General features: G+C 43.6%; 1 protein-coding gene and 1 long non-coding RNA gene across 2 annotated transcripts in view; one reads left to right on the top strand and one right to left on the bottom strand.

The window, feature by feature from the left end:
• The window catches only part of LOC146189420 (uncharacterized), a 43,537-nt gene extending 32,288 nt beyond the window's left edge, over positions 1-11,249 (bottom strand). The window contains exons 1-3 of the mRNA XM_084604247.1: positions 10,775-11,249; positions 4,431-4,633; positions 1,460-1,646 (exon numbers count right to left, since the gene is read on the bottom strand). Of these exons, the coding sequence (XP_084460373.1) occupies positions 1,460-1,646; positions 4,431-4,633; positions 10,775-10,952 (568 nt within the window). The 5' untranslated portion in view covers positions 10,953-11,249. The remainder of the gene's footprint in view (positions 1-1,459; positions 1,647-4,430; positions 4,634-10,774) is intronic.
• On the top strand, positions 1,544-4,538 carry LOC146189421 (uncharacterized). The gene is made up of 3 exons (XR_014707657.1): positions 1,544-1,678; positions 4,190-4,329; positions 4,409-4,538. It is a non-coding gene; the product is annotated as an uncharacterized LOC146189421 (long non-coding RNA).
• Positions 11,250-21,325: the final 10,076 nt, after the last annotated feature.

Below are 21,325 nucleotides of genomic sequence, written 5' to 3'. Positions count from 1 at the left end.
AACCTCTCTCTCGACAGTGTGTATCTGCCCCTGTTGCCGATACCCCTAAATCCCTGTCTTCGTGACAGTTTTGGTGGAGGTGCGGGGCTTGTCAGAAAAACTTCTCAATTGTTACTTCGGACCTTACAGAGTGTTGCGTCGCCTCTCAGAAGTTACGTACGAGGTTATTCCAGACGAAACTGTACCGAGTTCTAGTCGTCAGTGCTCGTCTGACCTCGTGCATGTGCTTCGCATGAAGCCGTATTTTACCCGCTGAAAGTCATATTTGCCATCCGGAGCAGTTTTTTTTTCTTTGAACTTGCGGTTTTTTTTTTTCGAGGGGGGGAATAATGCCACCTGACGGTTCGAGGTAGCGCTAAAACGACAAAGAAGTTGGAGACTCTCGCGCGCTTCGGCTAGTTAACCCTTGTGGACTCTGGAGCTTGTGTCTTCGTGCTACCGTTTCTCGGGAACCTCTCTCTCGACAGTGTGTATCTGCCCCTGTTGCCGATACCCCTAAATCCCTGTCTTCGTGACAATATTGATGTGAACCGTATGAGAGTCTACGCGATTAGATGAAATTTTATGAGGTTATCCCCGTATAACTTTGTTTTAAGTAGGCATGTGCAGCAATAAAATGTTATGATTGATTTTAACATTATCTGGCGACCTTTAACTCCGGTGCTCGTAGCTACGCTTCCCTCTGCTTGGAAGAGTAAGCAAAGGTAGCACCGATAATCCTTACTTCGTATTACATACATTACCACCCTGCTGAAAAACCAAAAGTTCTGCGGGGCAATAACCTCAATATATATCATCTAATATGCACAGACTCATACGGTGCACGTCATTATTATAAAATGTCCTACATAAGTTAGCATAATGTACAAGAAACTATGACGCCTTTGACAATTATATACGACTTGTATGTGATTTCCTATGTAAATTGAGGGAGACTGAAAATGTGAGGTTATTACCTCATACAATTTTTTCAGTACGGCTGTGCCCATTTCGTCGCTGTGCATTCAGCTAAGAATTCATTGACACTAGTTTACTCCCTGAAAAATTATCTCTGCTCACAAAATACTTTTCACTCTTTCTTTTAGCTCGCTGCGGCATCCTCAGTTAAAGACGTTGCTTCTTTGTTAGCCTTAAGTTTCCACCTGATTTAATCTTTTGAAATTGTTTGGCAATTTTAAATGCGATCAGAGCCTCCCTAATGAGGGCGAAGCCGATTGAGTAGGACGTATGCAAAGTTAAATATGATATGTATTTTGAAACACCAAGCAAAGTTAAAGAATTCAACTGATGAGGTGTGCAAATTTAAGGCTTTCTGTTCCGGCGAGGAGAAAGTACTAAGAAAACTAATGCGATTGTACCACAAAAGCTTATGCTGTATGAGGGGTAAACGAACATGATACCTTAGTAACCTCTCTGCAAATAAACGCAGCCATGCCACAGATTATGTAAAGCCACTAACGGTCCTGATCCGACAGGTGTGATGTTTCGATATTCTTGAAATGCGGCAAGACGTCTTGGTAAGACCATCCATAGGCACCAAACTCGTTCTGCCAAAGGTCGTAGTCGCGCCGGTTCCCGCGGACGAATAACATGAAGTTGATGGCACTCGATCCTCCCATGGTTAGGCCCCGCGCCCAAGGGCACGTCTGCAATACAAAAACGAGATGGAAAGGCCGCGGTACGTATAACTTCAGAGTTTTCACAATCGAATGACAATGCCATGCGTGTTATTCTACACTATTCCACATAATCACATGCACGCCTTGCACACAGAGAAGAGACTGGTGTTTTTGCAGCTCGGGGTCCAACTAGATTTATATGTCAAGAAGAGGTCCATGTCACTGGAGAGGATTTAAAAAGTAGGGCAATCTGTTTCTGTCTTATGAAGGTGTGCAGTTGAGACGCCCCGAAAAGTACAGCGCGAAGGAAAATGTGAAGCCTGGGGCATGGGTGCATGAAGAACGAAGCTTTGACTAGGAATATTTAATAACTGCATTTTCAATTTAGCGCATGACAGTGGTGGATACCTGATCAGTTAAAGGGCCCATGAACAGCTACTTACTAACACTAAAAAAAAAAAAAAAGAACACCACGAGCAATAGGTATCTAATCAATCCTCTCCTCTAGGCAAAATATTTAATCTAGCGTCAGCACCGAACTCATCGGTGGTTGAAAATGACACTCCTCATCTCCACTCTCAACTAAGCACAGGCCGGCGAGGAAAAAAAAATTACAAAGTCGCGACAGTGCCCCACCATGCCCAGTTTCTCCCGCGTTACATGGAAAAAAGGTGAAAGCGAACTCACCCATCGATAAAACCCCGATCACATAATCGGAGTAGGAGCACGCGGTAAGGTGTCGCCTTTATCGGTTGTGAAATGCTACCATGAGCATTTTTAAAAATTATTTGCGGATTCCAGGGAGAGGCAAATGTCTTAAATTTGACTTGAATACTAATCAAACGCCCCCTTCCGGGGTTTTTACAATAGCAAAATATCGCAAGTACCCATTCAGAGGCCCTTTAACGTTACAGTAGCCAGTCGGAAAAGGATATATTTTATTTTTAATCGCGACGCGAAACCTCAAAGTTCAGCGCGTGAATGGATAGTGATACGTCTCGTTTTCTATTCTCTCTTGTTTGTTTTTTCATTTGCTTTGCCATTCTTTTGTTACTCAGCTACAGAACGTATAGAAACGTGGGCAACAATATTACATAAATATCAGTATTTATTTATTTATTGTACATACTTTCAAGGCCGGCAGCAATAGCGCAAAGAGGCATGCTTTGCGCTATTACTGATGGTAGGTCTTCCATGTGCCCTATTTACCTGCAGACCACACAATGTAACACCTACGCTTTTTTTTTTCCTGGGCTTTCGTTAGGGGGGGGGGGGGGGGTCTGTTTGCTTTGAATCAGTGCTTTTTGGTGTTTTGATAGATCTTGGGCTTGGGGTGAGCGCAACGTATTATAATGTAGAATGTACACCCGGGGACAAAAGTGGTATACTCCAAGCAAACCGCAACAATCGCATTTTTTCAGTATAAACAAATGTGCCACACAAAATTTCTTGAACAAAGTGGCAAGTGTATCAAAGAGGGTACGTTATGCATATCTCAGAAATAACTGCTTCTCTTTAGAAAAAATCTGGCGGACAGTTTTCTCGCAGCGCGTGGAGTATACCACTTTTGTCCATGACTACACCTGTCCTTTTCTGCTGTTCCTCTTTTCTGTATTCTGAATATAAGTGGACACCTATTCGTCTTTATTTCTTTTGCTTTGTTGGTTGTACCGAATACAGAGGTTTCAGTCTCCCAATTACGAGCGAATGAGGAATACTATTTTAGGTAATGTACTCTTAATAAAAAATGACATGCATATATTAGCTCCTCGCGAAATTGAAAAACCCAGATATTTAATTTCAAAGCAAAAGTTTGTCAATGTTTCCTAAGTGAAAACTAGTCCTAAGCCTTGAACAAGTTTTGAAGCGCAGAAACGGCGCACGAAGTTGAGCCAAATATGTCTTCCTGCGTTCCGTCCATTTTAGCAGAAGATGAAAGATAAGAAATTATTTAACCACTCGTGGAAGTCTCATGTGCCCCTATCTAAGAGCATAACAACAACAACGCATACTCGCGCCACTTTTGCCTCCAGAAACCTTGATCAAGAGACGCCGAACTTTTCATCGAAAATCCCTTGCTCCTGAGAATATGTTCACATCGAATTCGGGAACCAGTGTAAGTCTTATAATGAATCCGAGACATGCATGTAATCGGCCGCTAACTCGCGACACAGAGCTGTGGTATATTCACTTCCTTTCAATCTATTGTGAAAAATCAGTTCTAGCGAGGTCCTCCTGCACAGCCAAAAAAAAAAAAAGAAGCTATATGGGCGAGCACGATAGTAGTTCTCATACACATTCGCCGGGGAAACGACATATAATTGACAGTGGCGTCGAGGGGGTGAAGACTATGTTCAGCAGTGCTGATCCGAAACCTTGGATTTAGCAATAACAAGAAGGTTTTCCTCGAGGAAATTCTTAAACAAAGAATCACTGTTTTCCAATTCAGATATGGTTAACAAAAAAAAAAAGGAAAAGAGATACATAAAAAGTATTACATTAGTAAAGAGGGGATAACTATCGCCTGGAAGCTGCAACTCCGTTGTCGACTACTCTTTTTCTCTTTTCAGACACTCCCTCTTTCCCAGATTTTCGACATCCTGATTGTCTCAAGCAAATGCAACAAATATTTTCCCTTATTCTATGTAGTTTTGAAAAGTTCCGTGATCAAGACCATGCAACATACGCTTCTAATATCGCTTCACATAAGGTACAGTTATGAATGAAACATTTTAAATAGTTCCAGATGAATTTCATTTCTGACTAGAACTTATGTGGAACGGAATAAGATTGCAGTCACCACACTCGCACCTGGTTCTCCATGGCGAGGCAAGCTTGTTCCTGTGGCTCTGTCTTGTACTGCCAGTCGAGCTTTCCCCCGATGAGCAGCGGCGCAAAGAGCGGAACTTGACTGAAAGCGTTCTCCGTGCCTCCGGCCTCCAGTAGAAGCACCTTACGACTGGGATCCTCCGAGAGACGGTTGGCTAGCACGCAGCCCGCCGAGCCAGCGCCCACTGTGCGAAAAAAAACGGAAAATTTCAGAGTGGTAAGACGAAAATAACCACCAGAGTAATAAAGAAAGCTGAACTCTCAGCCACACAACTTCTACAGCTTTCCATTGGCGTAGTGCTCGAAGGGCTCCTTGTAAATCGCTACCTATATGCCGATAACTTTAACACCATGCGCTCTCCGTATGTTTCATATGCAAACCATATGAAGCATAGTCTATTGACAGTGCGTATAGAAAGTTCGAAATTATAACGGTGGATATGTCCAACATATCATTTGGCTATTATGAGAAAATGCTTCTGAGTGGCTGTGCAACACAGAAAACACAAAAACAGCTTAACAACTTTCATACGTTACCGTGGCCTGGTGTTGAAGAGATTATTACGATAGTGGAAACGGATGCAGAACGTCGCGACAGCACAGAACAATTACGCGCGAATTCTGAATTAAAAATGTATTTGCAGGGCTCACACGGAGCACAGTCCTGACTGCGCATCCTCAGGCAATTACTAGTAAGACCAAATTTAAAACCAAACACACAGAAAGCACATATATAGTTCAGACCGGTAGAAAACAAAGGCACAGCACTGGCCTGCTGCGCCTGCAATCCCCTAGGCGCGCGGCTCCATATCAAAGAATAAATTTGTCTCATTTACCAGGCGTCTTATACAAAGTGAGAGAAAACGTAACCAGGAAGCTGTAGGACTCATATTAGGTGGAATCAGGAATTAAAAGGCATATTCGAGTAACCCGTCTGGGATACTTTCTATCTAAGCGTTGCATTCGCAAACAAATACGCCTTCCTGATCGGGATGGCTGACAGCCCTTCTTGTGAACGAGGTGGCGTTGATGAAACGATTGAACACTTCCTTTGTGATTGCTCTGTTTTTGCAACTGAACGACATTCACTGCGTACTGCATTGGATCGCCTGGACGCACACCCCTTAAAGGAAGGGAAGATCTTGGGACCATGGCTACAAAAGTCATCTGCGCTCAAAGCCTACAAGGCACTTCTTCGCTTTTCAAGAGAAACTAGCCTGATTGACAGACTGTGACTTTCTCACCTCCTATCCTCTTCTACCCTCCCCTTTAATCCCCCATACTCCTTCCCCAGTGCAGGGTAGCCAACCGGAATTCATTCTTTCAGCGTCATCGTCGATGGACTACGAATCTTTGTCGGAAGAACGAAACATATAGAAGAATGGAACCGTTGCGATAGCAACCAGCTGATATCGCACTGCGCGTTTCTCCCGCGCAAGCCATTCGCGGGATCTAAACTGTTTCTCCGTCAGCGCCAGAAGCATCATCGTAGAATTTTGCTCGTAAGCCGTGCCCATTGAATCAGCGCAGAAACGAAGTCAAGATTTGTTGGCATAACAATACTATTGACGCAGACCTAGCAACCTAGCGAAAGTTGAAGTCACAGTTTATGTTGAAATGCGGTGCAGTAAGGAGCACATCACCAAACCATTGACTACTGGTTATTCCATTGAGAGCGCTCGGGATGCATAGTTTTCTCACTTTAGAGATCAATACGACACGGAAATCAAATCTCGCGGTCGATAAGGCGAATGGCAGAAGATATAAATAGCCTCAGGGATTCTTGAGTACTTAACGGAGGAAATGCGGCAGTCCCCCCTGCTACTTATATATCACATAAATCACTAATGTTCTAACGTCTGAGTGGACGAATGGAATAAGCAAGCGAAAAAAAAAAAACGAACGAATTAAGTGTACAAAAACGAGAACAAGTGCTACCATGATGTAAGGATATTTTTGCCTCAAGTAAGCCCAACAGTAATCAATATTTGGACGAACCCTGACTTCACGAATTACTGCACGATCTTAAAAACGCGTAACCAATTGCGCCCGCCATTGGTTACGCCTTTACACATCTTGTCAGGGTTGCAGACATGCAGCTAAAGGCGCGAGTTTGTACGCTGGCAGATTCACCGGGTGCGCTGCCATCGCCGGCGCTTCCATCAACACAAGCCGCCGGCACACAGCATCTTGCTCTCCGTCAATGAAACGAAAATGAGGAACTAGTTAGGTAAAGAAAAGTCAATTCCCTGGAACAGGTTTTAAAGAACTAGCCACTGTGCTTGGTCACCACACCTCATTTCTTACCGCCATAATCACCAACAAAAAGTTATTGCGCGATTGTAATGCAGTGAAATGTGCAAATAATTTTTCAAAGAACCTGTCACTAACGAAGTTCCTTACCTCTATTATTAACTAGCATCAATGATTCCATTAGTTTAAAACGTTCCTTACAGCACTGAGTAATGTGATTGCGCTCATTAGCCATCAGAGAACAGAAGCGCTACAAGAAAGCCTAATCCTTTATTCCCTCAAACCTTGTAGGGACTTGTCTCGTAAGCAATCGATGAAGCGAAAATGCGCATTTCACATAGATCACAGCTTCTAAACGCTGCAGCAGAGTCGTATAATGCTCTTACAAATTCCTCTGTCTCAATAATCTATTCGCACTCGTCAGAAATAGCATAACTCGTATGCACTGACAGCACTGACTCTTGCTAGACAAATTTTGTCTTAATGCGTCATACATTTCCACTAATTCTATCCACACCCTGAAAGGCTACTCAAGGAAGCGGAGAGCACGTTCTTGGAGAAACGCTTGCATACCCCTGAAGCTCTGTACAGGCTGTGATTGAGCTAGAAGTTTAAATAATTACATTCAAACCATCCTGCCAAGTCAGTTGGAAGTGTAATAGTGGTCAACAATTTCACACTACGCGTGAGCTGTGAATTTGTTTTCTGGCACATAGATGCGCTGCGCCTGTCTCACTTATCTTCTATCCTATTCGTAACGTCTTGCTGGTTCGTGTTTATTGATGCTTCCACTCGAGCGATGTAAAAACACGATTTATCTCCCCATGGCTGGAAAGGTTGGTGAATCTGTGGCCTTACACTATGAACTTAACATTGGAGCACAGAATCCCATTTGCACTGACTTGGTGGTAAAATATAGGCTGTTTTATTTACTTTCCTCAGTCATTTCATTGCCGCGCTGGTATGCTACTTAACGCTAAACGCCGCATATTGTTCAAACTTCATACGCGAGAGAAATAGAAGCTCACAAAGTAGCTGAAATATAATGAACGAAAGGGGTTTCCGGCGCAATGTGAAGACAGGCTTCTAAGCATGGACACGCCGCTGCGATGCACGCCTTTGTAAAGGCCGGCTCCAGGTAACGGAGCCAAATGTGCCGCAATCCGCGCACTCCGAAAGATAGCTTCCACTTCTGAACTACCATAAGGGGGCACGGATCCGCTATCCGCCGCCTCATCGGGATCTGAAACAACAAGAGGCAGTGTACTGGCGAAGACTTAAGACAGGAACATTCCCTAACCTGCATATCCTAAGCAAGATTTACCCGTCGCAATATCGGGACACCTGCCCATGGTGTGGTAGCAAACCTTCGTTACACCACATCACATGGCAATGTAGAAATAAAGATAGCTTTCGTAAAGACCCGAGTGCGGAACAGTGGCAAAGCCGGCTCTCCAGCGGCGATCTGGATTGCCAACTAGGTCTGATCCAGCACACCCAGCGAGCAGCGAAGCTCAGCGGAGCCCTGGAATAGGGGCACCGACTCTGTGAGAAGACGGAAGATGGACCTCTTCTGCTACTAGCACAAGGCCTTCCTAGAGAAATTAACGTATTTCCTATCCTATACTATCCTTAACGGCGTGAAGCGGCAGTTACATATCTTCCGCTACCCTTCATCTCCCTGTACAACATGTAGAGGGTCCATAGCATTTCCGACTTGTTTACAACGAAAAGCCAGTCTAAGTTCTCTAGAGAAGAAGACTCGCTTCCTAATGGAGGCGTGCATGCACAGACCATAGCCGTATTCATTCGTGAAGCATTCCACCAGAGGCATCGCCTGTCGATTTCTCCGAATTATTCTGTATACGCCTACACACTGGCATCGCACAGTGTGCACAGGGACCGAACCCGAGTGCTCCGATTCGGTAAACGAGCACTCCAACCACCGAGCCAAGAAATCAAATACTTCTATCATCGCCAACACCCGCTTTCACAGCCGCACTAAAGTGACTTCAAAATAGTTTGTACGTAGGTATTTAGCTTTAAATTACACGTCAATGTATTCCCAAATGGTTTCCCAAATGGTGCTCGCCTGTCCCGATGTTTTTGCGGTAACCATAAGCATTTCTTTTAGCAGAGATAAAAAAATGCAGGGTAATTCAATATAACTGAGCTATAAAGGTGTTTTGCTCACCGACAAACGCCTATAGTGACACAGGATTGAGCAATCTGCTTACACTGCTAGTGAAAAGTGCATACCGTTGACCACAGTTAATCTTGGTGAGACATGGCAGACAGATGAGAGCTATCAACATCTGGGCGGCAACATTAGCATGTAGGTGTGTGCTGTTCGAATGGTAACTAGATATTAGTGATCAAAGTATCGCGGTGACCAATTTTTAGTAGACACATATTTAGCTGCTATGTGACGATGCATCTGACCTCATTGCTGACATTGAGACGCTAACTGCATATAAACATGTTCCGGCATGACAGGTTGTGCTGTTTGCGAGCGATGAACTGCCCGAGCGCCGTGCAGCCAGGTTACAATTCAAACATAAAAACAGCAACGACAAAAGGAAATATCTGAAGATCTAAGCGTCGCTGTTGCTTATACCCCTCCTGGCTAAATGCTCCTGTTCTTCCTCTTTTACGGGCAAAGATCGAGCAATTTAGGAAGATCCCCTTTAGCTACATGAAAAAATTACGAGGGACTTTAGCGACTAAAGTAGTGAAAGGCGAAAGCCTGAGAAGTCTCATCTTGTCTAGCGTTCCTGCTATCTGCAATTTCACACTTGAAAGCGCGCCAAGGAACGCCACGTGACGGCCGCCGCAAAAGCGGGACACACTTTGTCCGCGACAGTATGAGCCATTAGAGGGTCTCTTAGATGTCTTAAGTGGAGAATCTCGAAAGCCTCTCCTTCTTATATCATAATTTGCCTCCCACCGTTAGCCTCTTGTCGGCATTCGTTGCAGTGCTTCATATAAGTACAATTGGTTTGCAGGAAAGAAAAGGCCCAGTATCTATCAACTTTCTACGGCAGATGTAAGTTTGGATGGTACACCATCGCTCGTGTGGCATTGAAGATGGCAGGGACGGATCCCGCCTCGGTCAATCAAAACGCCGCAAAAGCGAGACACTTTATCCACAACAGCATGAGCCATTAAAGGCTATCGCCTTAAAATATTACCTTGGGGAGCACACCAAAAGGGATTATGGGGTTTAACGTCCCAAAGTGACTCAAGCTATCAAAGATACGGACGGCAAAGTTAATAAAAGCAAAGCAGACCATATATTACTTTTTGAATACGTTCGGGTTTGTTTCCGCTTGTCCTTCGGAACACCTTACAGCGAACAAGCTATACCAGTGCTATTTGTGCACTATAAATGGCCTCAGATATGCCATACGAAGCTCAACTGCGCCTAGATTCAAAGTTTAAAACCACGCACGAACAGTAGACCCGCCACCATGTCATTCACTGGGACGTAACAACACCCGAATAGCGTTCCTTCAGAACTATGGTGTCCTTATAGAACAGCTGTTTTGAAACTGCTGTTATTTATTAACTCTCTTATAGTTTACACATGCCAGCGACATAAAGAAAGTCAGTGCGAACGGGATTAAGCAGGCATTGAGACGCTGCCTGTTTCTGAAATTAATAGCCGCAGTGCTGCTCTTAGCTCTGGTAGTCGCTATTCAGCGAGTTGCAGGGATTTTAAACCAGGCTTTTTCGAAGACCCAGCAATTGGGCTCATAGAGCGTCCCCGTACTGTTTTCTAAGGGAAATGACTACAAAACATTAACGGGCTACGCCCCCAACTCTTACTTCGAGTGGCAGCGCCAAGTCAGCTCGGTTTGAAACTGGCGCACATTTTTACATTCACGTTGCTCACCCCTGCCTAATGGAGAGAATCCAGAAAACGAAATATTGACTTCTGTACCCACGATACCAAAATTATCATGGATATCTTTAGGATACCCGCTCGTTGCAAGAAAAAATACCACAGATCACAAATTAAAGATGAAAAAAAAAAAGACAGAAAAGGTTTAAAAAGGCAGAGTCGAGCTCACCGATCACATAATCGTACTCCGCCAGCAGATTAGGTGTATCGACTACTAGATTGGTCGGCAGGTTCGCGAGTTGAAAGATGGTCACTAAGGTAGTAAGAAACAAATTCAGCGCTTCGAAGCCAAAGGCACCAAACGCGTAGTCCAGGCCAGCCCAAGCGACATAAACTGGGATGGTCATGTTTCTCGAAATGTCTTGCAGTCAAGAAGAGCAGCCTCGGCTGCTCAGCGAGGGGCACTGGGAAGTTGAGCGCGCCTGCACCGGAAGAAGTCACTTGCAGATAAAAATATTCGATAATACGGATAAGCGTTTTGCTGAAATTTTTTCTTACACTCCTCCCTGTCAAAGCTTGGGCGTGCACACACCTAAATGCTTCCGGTGGCATCAAAACAAAAAGAGAAGCTTCTTCACCGCATGCGCAATAACAGGAGCGCAGCGTGTTGTTTTACATTTCTTACTGCAACCTTTCTTGAAAACTGCTACTTGTGGTCTGAATTGCTGTGCTTTAATACCTATTCATTGATAAAGGGTTCGTAAAACCCAATGTACTCGGCAGCGAAGAGTAGAAATTGTTGACAAAACGAAGAAAAAAAAGTGGTTTTTTGAAGAGAAAGAGAGGACGGCCATGAATGGAGGCACTTTTACTGATTAGTGCCTCACCGATACGGAGCTTTCTACTCTGGCGAGCACGAAATCGCTGATTGTAAGCCTGCGAATAACAGAAAAAGAAATAGCGGGGGAATGTGAAAAGGTTTAGTATCTACATGCTACGTTGTGTTAGCGAAGGCTAAAAAAAAACGGCGATAAGTGAACGTCATTGCTGAAGCTGTCACCGACCGACTGATCACACGACCAATCGACTAACAGACGGCCCGAAGGAAGCCTAAGCGTTAATGCGCAGGTGCCACGAAAACCTCGGCGGGTCCGGATAGTGGTGTTTGTTCGCAAAATTCACGTAGCGTGAACGTGTCCCGCGCGGACGAGTAATGACCCTTTATTAATGCGAAAGCATTACTTCGTGTTTGCAAATTACTGTCCACAGACCGCGTCCGCACACCGCGTCCGCAGAGCGTGTCCGCAAAATTGTGTCCGCAGCAATTGTAATTGAGAAGCGATATAGGTTAATGAGTGGTGCCAATCGATATAGGGTAACGTAATGTTGCATCCGAAAAAATTAATTAGGCAAATAAGTTAATTAGGTAACTATTTAGAAGCAAAAAACGTAAAAGTAAAGGCGAAAATGGTCTCACAGCCACTGGCTTGGCGCCACATTTCAATGTATCAAATATTACAAGAGTTAATTAAATCAGCCTAATAAGATGACGTCAAGGATGTGACGTCACGCAACCTGAAGTAGAGCCGAAAAGGGCATAGAAAGGATTGGTGCGCAATTTGAAAGTACCAAAGACTAAAGTAGTTAACTAAAGCATTTAATTAGGGTGACGTCAAGGATATGACGCTATGCAACCGGAAGTCGAACCGAAGAAGGGATTGATGCGCAACTCGAAAGTACCAAAGACTAAAATTGATAAACAAGAAGCGAAATAATGTGACGTCAAGGATGTGACAGTCACGCAACCGGAATTAGAGCCTTAAAAGGGCATAGGAAGGCATCGACGCGCAATTTGAAAGTACCAAAGACTAAAATGTGTAAACAAAAATTGAATTAGGCAACTAGACGCAACTAGAAGCAGCCAGGAGCGACCAACAGCAGCATCTGTGCTTTCGCATTACTCTAATGCAGATTCTGCAGTTCTCTAAGTTTTTGTAGATGAAATATCAGCGTATCTTCGAAATTGCTTAAACTTGTAGAGTCGAGTCGAGGTTTATTTATTTCCTGATACAAGAAAACATTTGTACAAAATACTTGGACCGATAGCCTACATGACTAGTATCGTGTCTAATACCAAATACTACATTTAGGCAAGCATACAAGCAACGTGCAATAAAGTGTAAAAATTATCAACAGCTAAATAACGACATAATGTTACAAACGACGTAAGACAAGAAAAAATCCTGTTTCCGATAATACTTTGCAAGGTATTTGGAAAACCACAATGGCGATGTACAAACCAACATTTCAACAAAGCAGACTGGTACATTCAGACAAAATGAAAATATTTCGTGATCGCACCCTAATTTCATTGTTCAAAAAATTATTTTTGAAGAGAACGTAAAATTTTGTGCAAAATGTAAATTTATTAGAAGCGTATTCCAGAATTCGCCCCTATGGATTCGATTAATAACTTGCCGTTATCATTGTAACAACTAGGAAAGTTAATGCTGCCCTTAGACGCATGTCTTGTGTTTCGAACGGACGAAATAAATAAGCCCAACAGGAAGAAAGAGCTAGGTTTTACGAAGACAGATTTTATAGTAGCGCAGAGATAAAAATTTTAATACACTAAGGTCATCGAACAAGCTTTTCCTTGGACGATTTAGGGGAAAAAAGTAATTATTCTTAGTGCTTGCTTCTGTAAAGGCCGCAGTGTCATTGTAAAACCTTCGCAATACACTACGAGAAAAGTGATGTCTAGCCTTAATAATAATAATAACAATAATAACTGGTTCGCAGGAAGAGGAAGACGTATTATCTACAACACTTGCTATGTGGAGACCATAACCGCGCCGTAAGGCAAGGGATGAAGGTGGGAGTGAAAGGGGAAGGAGAGAAAGGAGAGCCGTAGTGGAGGGCTACGGAGTAATTTCGACCACCTGGGGATCTTTAACGTGCGCTGACATCGCACAGCACACGGACGCCTCTTCGTTTCGCCTCCATCGAGACGCAGCCGCCGTGGTCGGGTTCGAACTCGCGAACTCCGAACAGTAGTCGGGCGTCTTACCACTGCACCACCCCGGCGGGACTAGCCTTAATAAGGATGTAGCAATCATTCGCCATTCGCAACTTTGCCACAAAGACTGGGAAATCATTCCTTCCAATTTAAATTGTTATCAAAACAACGGCAAAATATTTGAATGTAGCCTCAGATTCGAAGAGTAATTTTATTACTGTCTGAATTTGTTTTATGTGAACGACAACGCATTTAGTTCTTACTGCATTGTTAACTTATTGCCAGTGAGCCAGTTACGAACGGTCATTAAATCTTTCCTAAGGTGTTTTTCTTATTTTTTTATTTTTTAACCTCAAATACCCCAGAAGGGGCATTACATGAGGGGTCAGCATACACAACCAAAACAACAACAAGACATGGTGTATATTCGACACAATGCCTATAGAGAGGAACTAAAAAGATAAATGATATAGGTACACAGCTACAACGGATTCAAAAGCTATAGCAGAAAACGATAAACAGCGACGAAGAGTGGATCGTTAACTGGGTTACGCATTGGAAAACAAGGAAAAACTGGAAACTAGAAGCAATTACAATGGAACAATGTTTCAGCAGATGGATGCCGGAAACTAAGGTGCGTAAATTGATTTCAGCGTATCTTTGAATTTAGTATGATTTTTCAATGTTTACAGCGATGTTGGGAAGACTGTACCAATCCTTTGCTCTTCATACGAAGAAAGGCTGTGCAAATGTTTTGGGTTTTGGAGAAGTTTATGACACCTATTGACTGTTTTTGTGACGTGCTGAAAATGGAGAGTTTGAAGTGAATAGTAATATCGATGAAAAAGAGCTAAACTGGCTAAGGTTTGGCGGTGCTTCAGTAGCGGTAAGCTGGCGTGATTTTTAATTCGGTTACAGTAGTGTACTAGGAAAAATCGGAATAGACAAATCTGGTAGTTGGTCGTTGGTCGGTGGTAGTTGGTCGGGACTGGGCAGGAAGGGCTGGGGCGAAGCGGCTCGGCGATGTCGCAGGGCCCTCGGTCGATGGTCCTGGCTTACATATGGTGTCGATGCTCCAAGGTGAGGATGGGGATAACATACGCCGCACCTCCAACTAAAATTTTACGCGGTGACAAGCAAAGAGGACAGCACAACATGGCGATAGGGTGAAGGATGATTTAATGGTTGGCCTAGCGCGAGGGCTCCTCTTGTGCCACTGCCAACGTATGTATATAAAAACGTTGGCCATTGCCGATCTTCTTCTTCGCAACATTCATTCGCATTATTTTGATTCAGGAAAATGTTCATTTGGTTAGCAATTAGTTTTCAAAAAGAGTTTAACAATACTAATACCGACATTGGACGGTAGCTGTTATGATCGGTGTGGTCCGCAATGTGTAGATAAGAATAATTTTAGCTATTTTGAGCATCCGAGAATAGCAACATTTTTCAATCGCATGGTTGAATATGTGGTAGAGTGGGTTGGACAGGATGCCGATATTATACTTTAATATCGCCGTTCGAATACCGCCATGTCCCACTGCTTTAGTATTCTTGTGCTTACAACAGATATGATCACATCGACATAGATTGCTTGTAAACTGAATTTGCTATAGAAACTCCTAGATAGATTAGTGGATACAGAATTAGATAGGAATTGACTAGCAAGAGATTCAGCAACATCTGTAAAGTATATATTGAAATCATTCATTACCTGTACGGTGAGGTCACCAGGGGTAATTCGTTTTTTTCTGTAAGAGCATTCTGACATCTTTAACAATTCTCCATACTTCATTCGATCCAGCGCCGGGCTTCTTGACTAAGTTGCTGCAATAACCCTTTTCTGGCCTCCTCATGATCGCAGTAGACGTGTTCCTAAAAAGCTTGAATTGATCATGGTATTAGTGATTTGCAGTACAGCAAGTATACTATCAGTAACCCATGGGCACACAGCATTGATACAGTTGCGATAGGAGCATACATATGTAGATTTCGTTGTGGTGTTTACAGAGAACAAATGAAGTTCTATCACTGTTTCAAAACATGTGGTCAATAAGAGACGCAGATTTTTGCTTTATTCGAGTGAATAAGTGAGGGAGTGAGGAAATTACATTTTTAATGCTTAATGTCTGTATTTAATGACCGGAAATCAAGAAGAAGAAATGGGCACGGGCAGGACATGCAGTGCGAAGAGAGGATAACCGATAAACTGATAAAGTAAGAGTTCAATAACAATGAAATCGGAATTGCTATTTTCTTAAACCTAAAAAATGCGTTTCACATGGTATCGCATTTCATATTACTGAAAAACATTTAGCTGTGTATGGGGTTGTTAATGGGATCTTGAACTCTTTTCTAGTTACGTACTTAATCGACAACAAAAAGTAGTACTAGATTCCAAGGGAAGGAAAGCGTAGCAGGGGGCGGCAGAATGTTAGGTAGGCGGATGAGGTTAAGAAGTTCGCAGGGTTCAAGTGGATGCAGCTAGCACAGGACCAGGTTAATTAGAAGAATATCGGAGAGGCCTTCGCGCTGCAATGGGTATAGTCAGGTTGATGATGATGATGACTGCATGAGGATCAGGTACTCGCATTCAGAACAACCATCATTCAAAAGAGCAATATAAAATCACCGCATATCACGAGTGGAGAATTCGAAATCATTAGGCGGTTAATGGTTGATTCCATATCAGTAAAAAGTCTTACGCCAGATGTGTGAAGGCAAACAGTAAGGCCACAAATGAGGTGAAAAAATTTATTCGATAGTATGTTTGCTACAAGTGCTATCCGGAATGTATTTGGAGTCTAAACCTTTTTGAAGCGATGCACCCCCGCCACACGAAGACTAGTGCACCCTGGTAATGATATCAAAACATGCCAAAAAATAACCTTGCTGGGTAATAGATTTCACGTGAACAAGTTCCATATTTTAACTGCTTGCGAGGAATGCTACCAACAAAGCAATGTAGGCACGTTTAATTGGCTGAAATATGAGGGGGTAGTGATTTGGGATGATAAGTGCGTGGTGTCTGCCTAAATAAAATTTCGTAATGTAGACATGTGGCCAAAAAGCAGTGAACATACGGGAAGAGACATCAACGCTGCATGTCTTACCTTTGAAGCGCAGCCTTCAGTCTATTTGCAGATTTCTTCCATTGTCTTCCAATGCAGTGATTTCAAATGCCAGTTTGCCTACTAAACTCAAGAAATTCTTTTGTCAGTACTGAATGTTTGCCCTTTTTGAATCTTCTACTTCGCACTGATAATAACTGCTGCCTTAAAAGGAGGAGCCTTCTCCTGTTCCTGCAAGAATTTTCTTTGCATTATTTCATACAGTACACCTTGTGACAAGTTTAAACGAAATACTGCTGCCGAGATTTAATGCGTGTACGTTCTTTTCAGAAAAGCTTTTCTACACTGTCTTTAAATCGCAGTAATGACAAAACCCAATTTGCACGCTAATCTGAAGAAGCTGGTTTATCCATACTATTCATGATGTATATTCATGCCGTAAAATCGATACTGAATCTTTCTGTTTCTGTTTAGTTTGAATCCTATACTGCATCATCATCATTAGCATGACTATACCCACTGCAGGGCGAAGACTTCTCCCATATTCCTCCAATTAACCCGGTCCTGTGCTAGCAGCATCCGCTTGATCCCTGCGAACTTCTTAAACTCATCCGCCCCTTGCTACATTTTCCTTCCCTTGGAATCCAGTTTGTTACCCTAAACGACCATCGGTTATCCTCTCTTTGTACTACATATCCTGTCCATGCCCATTACTTCTTGATTTCCAATAGAATGTCAGTTATTTATATGCTGCACATTGTTCAATAAATGTTACCGCACTGAAATGCTTGTGAGGTTTTCCAGATTGCGCGTTTCAGCAAATCTCTATGCAAAGAGGGAAATTAGATGACATGTTAAACAAAGCGTTTGGAGCCCCCCTCGCCGTATGTTATTTATGTTCCAGGTACATTGCTCTTGCAGCTTTTTTTGTTGAGCACTAGTCTTGAATCTAATCCTAAAGAAGTGTAGTAAGTTTTTCAAGAGAACCGTTTATTTACTGGTCTGGACCCTTGAATGAAGGTGGGAGGCTGTCCCTGCGACGAATCATTAGGAGGTCTACCTCCAGAATCGTGCGTCTATACACACCCCCTAATTCGCCATTCATTGTGCCGGAAGCTCTCTACGGCACACTCAAATAAATACACTTATTATCCATTCCTCCTCGCCCTTTATTGATATCGATCCACCTCATCCTGTCTTAATCGCCTCTCCACCTATGCCAACATATCCCATTCCTCCATCACTGCCCAGCTACTCCGCAGTCATGTTCCCACCACTCCTCTTCCATCACCAGCGGACGCGACTGAAAGGGAAGAAGCACAACGGCGACAAGTCGCCCAGGCAGTCGATATGCTCGGATGTTTTGCCGAACAAGTCTTGTGATACTCCTACTACTGGTGCTGTAAACCTTAGGCGTCATTCCAAAATATCAGAGGCTACCTTTTATCTGTTTTTATGGTAATCTCTAACGCCCTCTTTATTTCTGCTGTTTCTGGATTCCGTTGCTACGTTGCAACAGGTAGTTCTCTCTAGCACCTGTGAACGATTCATTGTTGGGGGTACACAGAGACAGAGGCACACACAAAAAGCGCGAAGTTCGAATCCTGAATAACGTCCCTTAAATCTTGATTGACGGAACACAAAATCCTCGGGACAAATCTCTGGTGTCGTGCCCAGGGCTGTCTGTGCAGGGTACACAGCAGGTCAGGACACGAGGCGGGCAATGTTTGCTGTTACCAGCCCTTCTTTTATCATGACGTATAAAAAAGTACAGAAACACAGGCTGCTGTCCAGCGAATTGGTTTCATGCTTTTGTCTGTGTCACTTTTATCCCGTATGGATGTAATAGTATAATTAAATGTTACCCAAACTCTCACTAGAAGTTCGAGCCGTTTTTAAAGTGTTTCCTATTATTCTCAGCGGAGGCCACTCACTTTTGCACTTGCGTGGCAACACAGCTGTATAAGACGTCTAGCGGGGAATATAGAGAGGTATGTTATTCTCCTGTTCGTGTAACATGAGCCTTTACCAATAAACCGTTTACCAAGCAGGCATTCTATCTGAAAATATCGACGATCACGAGTAAACGAATGTATAAAACTATATCACTGAGCAGGTAATAGTGAGTGGGCATAATAGTGCGGAGAATGCGGTTTCACTACCTGCCGGAAGTAGCTAAGAAATGATGGACGCGATAGCTGAGCGCTCCAAATAATATCGATCACTTTCGGTTACTTAACGTGCACACAGATCGCATTATTTATTGCTAATTTGCTCTTCTCCTCAATCGACCTGTGGTCGCTGCAGCTGGAATAAAACTAGGGTCTCCCCACAGACCCTAACTACTGAGCCACCACGAAGGGGTAAAAATGGTAAGTGAAGCCCTCAGTCCAAGAAACCATTAGACACGGGTACCTGGTCCACCGTTGTACCAATGTTTCTCGTTTCTGCAGCTTTGACCAAATGTACATTGCACGTAAGAGCTCGGGATAAAACATTTACCAACATGTAAGTATTAAAAGGCACGTAACTCCTTCGCTGAAAAACGGCGGTAAAGAAACGCTCGAGAGAAATAATTAAGCCGTAAAACATTTACTTCAATGTACATAAATAAATTACTGCTATAGTACGGGACGCGCACCGCTTTATCTTTTATTAGTGAAAGTGATATGGTGTAATGCTTTTCAAAACTCTTTAATAAGTCGACAGTTTCACCTTCCTAGATTCTGTGGCTCAACTATTCTATTGCGGACAATAACTATTTAAAGACCCTGCTGGACTACCGCTTCTGTTAGCAACGAAATTAAACGGGTGCGCGGTACCGACATCACTTGGACGAGTCGAAGCACATTAGCGTAAACAGGTTACAACTCTTCCGAATGACCCCTCTACCAAACAGGGCTGCTTGACAGGGAGACTTAAGTGTCCACTGTGCGAATAAGAGTCAGTAACTTTGCAGGCAATCGTTTTGAAGCAGGGAAGAGGTTAGTGCTGTGACCCACGAAAGGCCAAACTGAAAATGATTTAACGATGCTGAAAATGTAGGATGTGCTTTGTCGGAGCAGTTGCGAAGATGGAGTGATCATCCGGCGCTGACGCAGAAATGTCAGCCGAAGAGAAGTTGCTCTCAAGTGGCGATATCAAGAGTGAAGCGGTGTGAAGGTCTCTTGACCTCCTGTAACTCCGCACCCTTCAATCCCATGCACTATCTTACCACCACCAGTTCTAACGCGCTCATCTTGCCTTGGAAGGAAACACACACTTCAGTTACAATAATCGTCAGCCTCGTCCTGTCGCGGACGCCAAAATTTGAGAAGAGGTTCTATGAACGAAGATAAAAAAAAAATTAGCTGGGGTTTAGCATTGAGTAAACCCGGTAGGTTGCGTAAGCAATAACTGTATGGCTACGCTTAGGGTTCAGCTTGCGGTGTAGCAAGCTGTGGTTGCATATTCCACATTCCGAAGCAGCAGGCGAGAAAGCGGCCACAGCAGCGCCCTCACTCGGCAGCGGCGCCGCTCCATCTGCGGCGCACCGTGGCACGGCCGGTCTCGAGGGAGAGCGCGCTTCTCTTCTCTTACGGCCTCCCCAATGGGGTCTGTTTCCAATTCCCGTCCGCGCCTCGGTGGGGTCGTCACCACCCCACTGCCGTGCCTATGCTACCGCCGTTCATGCGCAAGGGAAACGTGCCCTCGCTCTTCCCTACGCCCACATCAGTTGCAATCCGCAGGTCCTGATATTTCACCCCTTATGGTTTATGTAAAGACGCCGCATTCAGCTTCTAAGATTTATCTTGTATGACGAATAAAAAGCAGTCAATAATCCGCGCGCGCGCCTTCGTCAGGGTGGCCGCGCACGGTCGAATGAAGCTTGGAGTACACCTACATCAACACTTTTTGCCCCTAAAATTTGTGCCAAAATAAATGTACCACGCTAAGCAGTGTGCCTTTGAAAGCTGTCAGTAGGTGTAGGGTGACAGGACGCGATTGCATGGCAAACTGATGAGTTGAGATTTTGTCAGCCGCTGCCGTTTTCGTTCAGAGCAAAACAGGACCGGCGAAAATTCATGGCGCGTCTCAGATTAAGAGTAAGGAACAAAAATTTACGCATATACGTAAAATATCAGTTGTCTCGGGGAGTGGGCTGTTCTAGCTTCGTCCAAAAGATATCAGTTGGTTGAAAGACCGACGATGTATATGTAGCCTCACGACTGACTCACGTGTATGACAGATGCTCTTTAATACATAGATAAACAACTTTTAATCAATGAAATGGGCATAAACGTTTATGCATGATTGAAAAGAGCTACAAACACTAAAAAAATAGTCCTTCAAAGTTACACATTGCACTGCATATTCATCAATTCATCAAAATGTGACCTGCGGCTAGAAAATTCTGTCTCAATATATTCATAGCTTGTGCACGTAAGGAGCTGGTCTCTCGTTCCTGTCTGTAACTTTCTTGGCATAATAAATTGACAAGGGTTCTGAGAAATGTTTCAAATACCAATTAGAAGCGTACCTTATAACATGGCTGCTGTCAATTCTTTCTGAGCAACTCAGTGGTGGATTCTCGGTAGTCATTGAATCAGGATCTTAAGTACTTCGAGGACGTTTGTGTGTAGTAGGTGCACGGCAGCTTTCTAAAAAAAAAAAAAAACACCTGTCCAATACGAAAACAAGCCCTGGTTTC

This window comes from Amblyomma maculatum, chromosome 5 (genome assembly GCF_055883805.1).
Source record: "Amblyomma maculatum isolate TAMU_Amacu chromosome 5, ASM5588380v1, whole genome shotgun sequence".
Taxonomy (NCBI): domain Eukaryota; kingdom Metazoa; phylum Arthropoda; class Arachnida; order Ixodida; family Ixodidae; genus Amblyomma; species Amblyomma maculatum.
The sequence above is the reverse complement of the archived record's forward strand: the minus strand, read 5'-3'. Positions and strand labels throughout refer to the sequence as shown.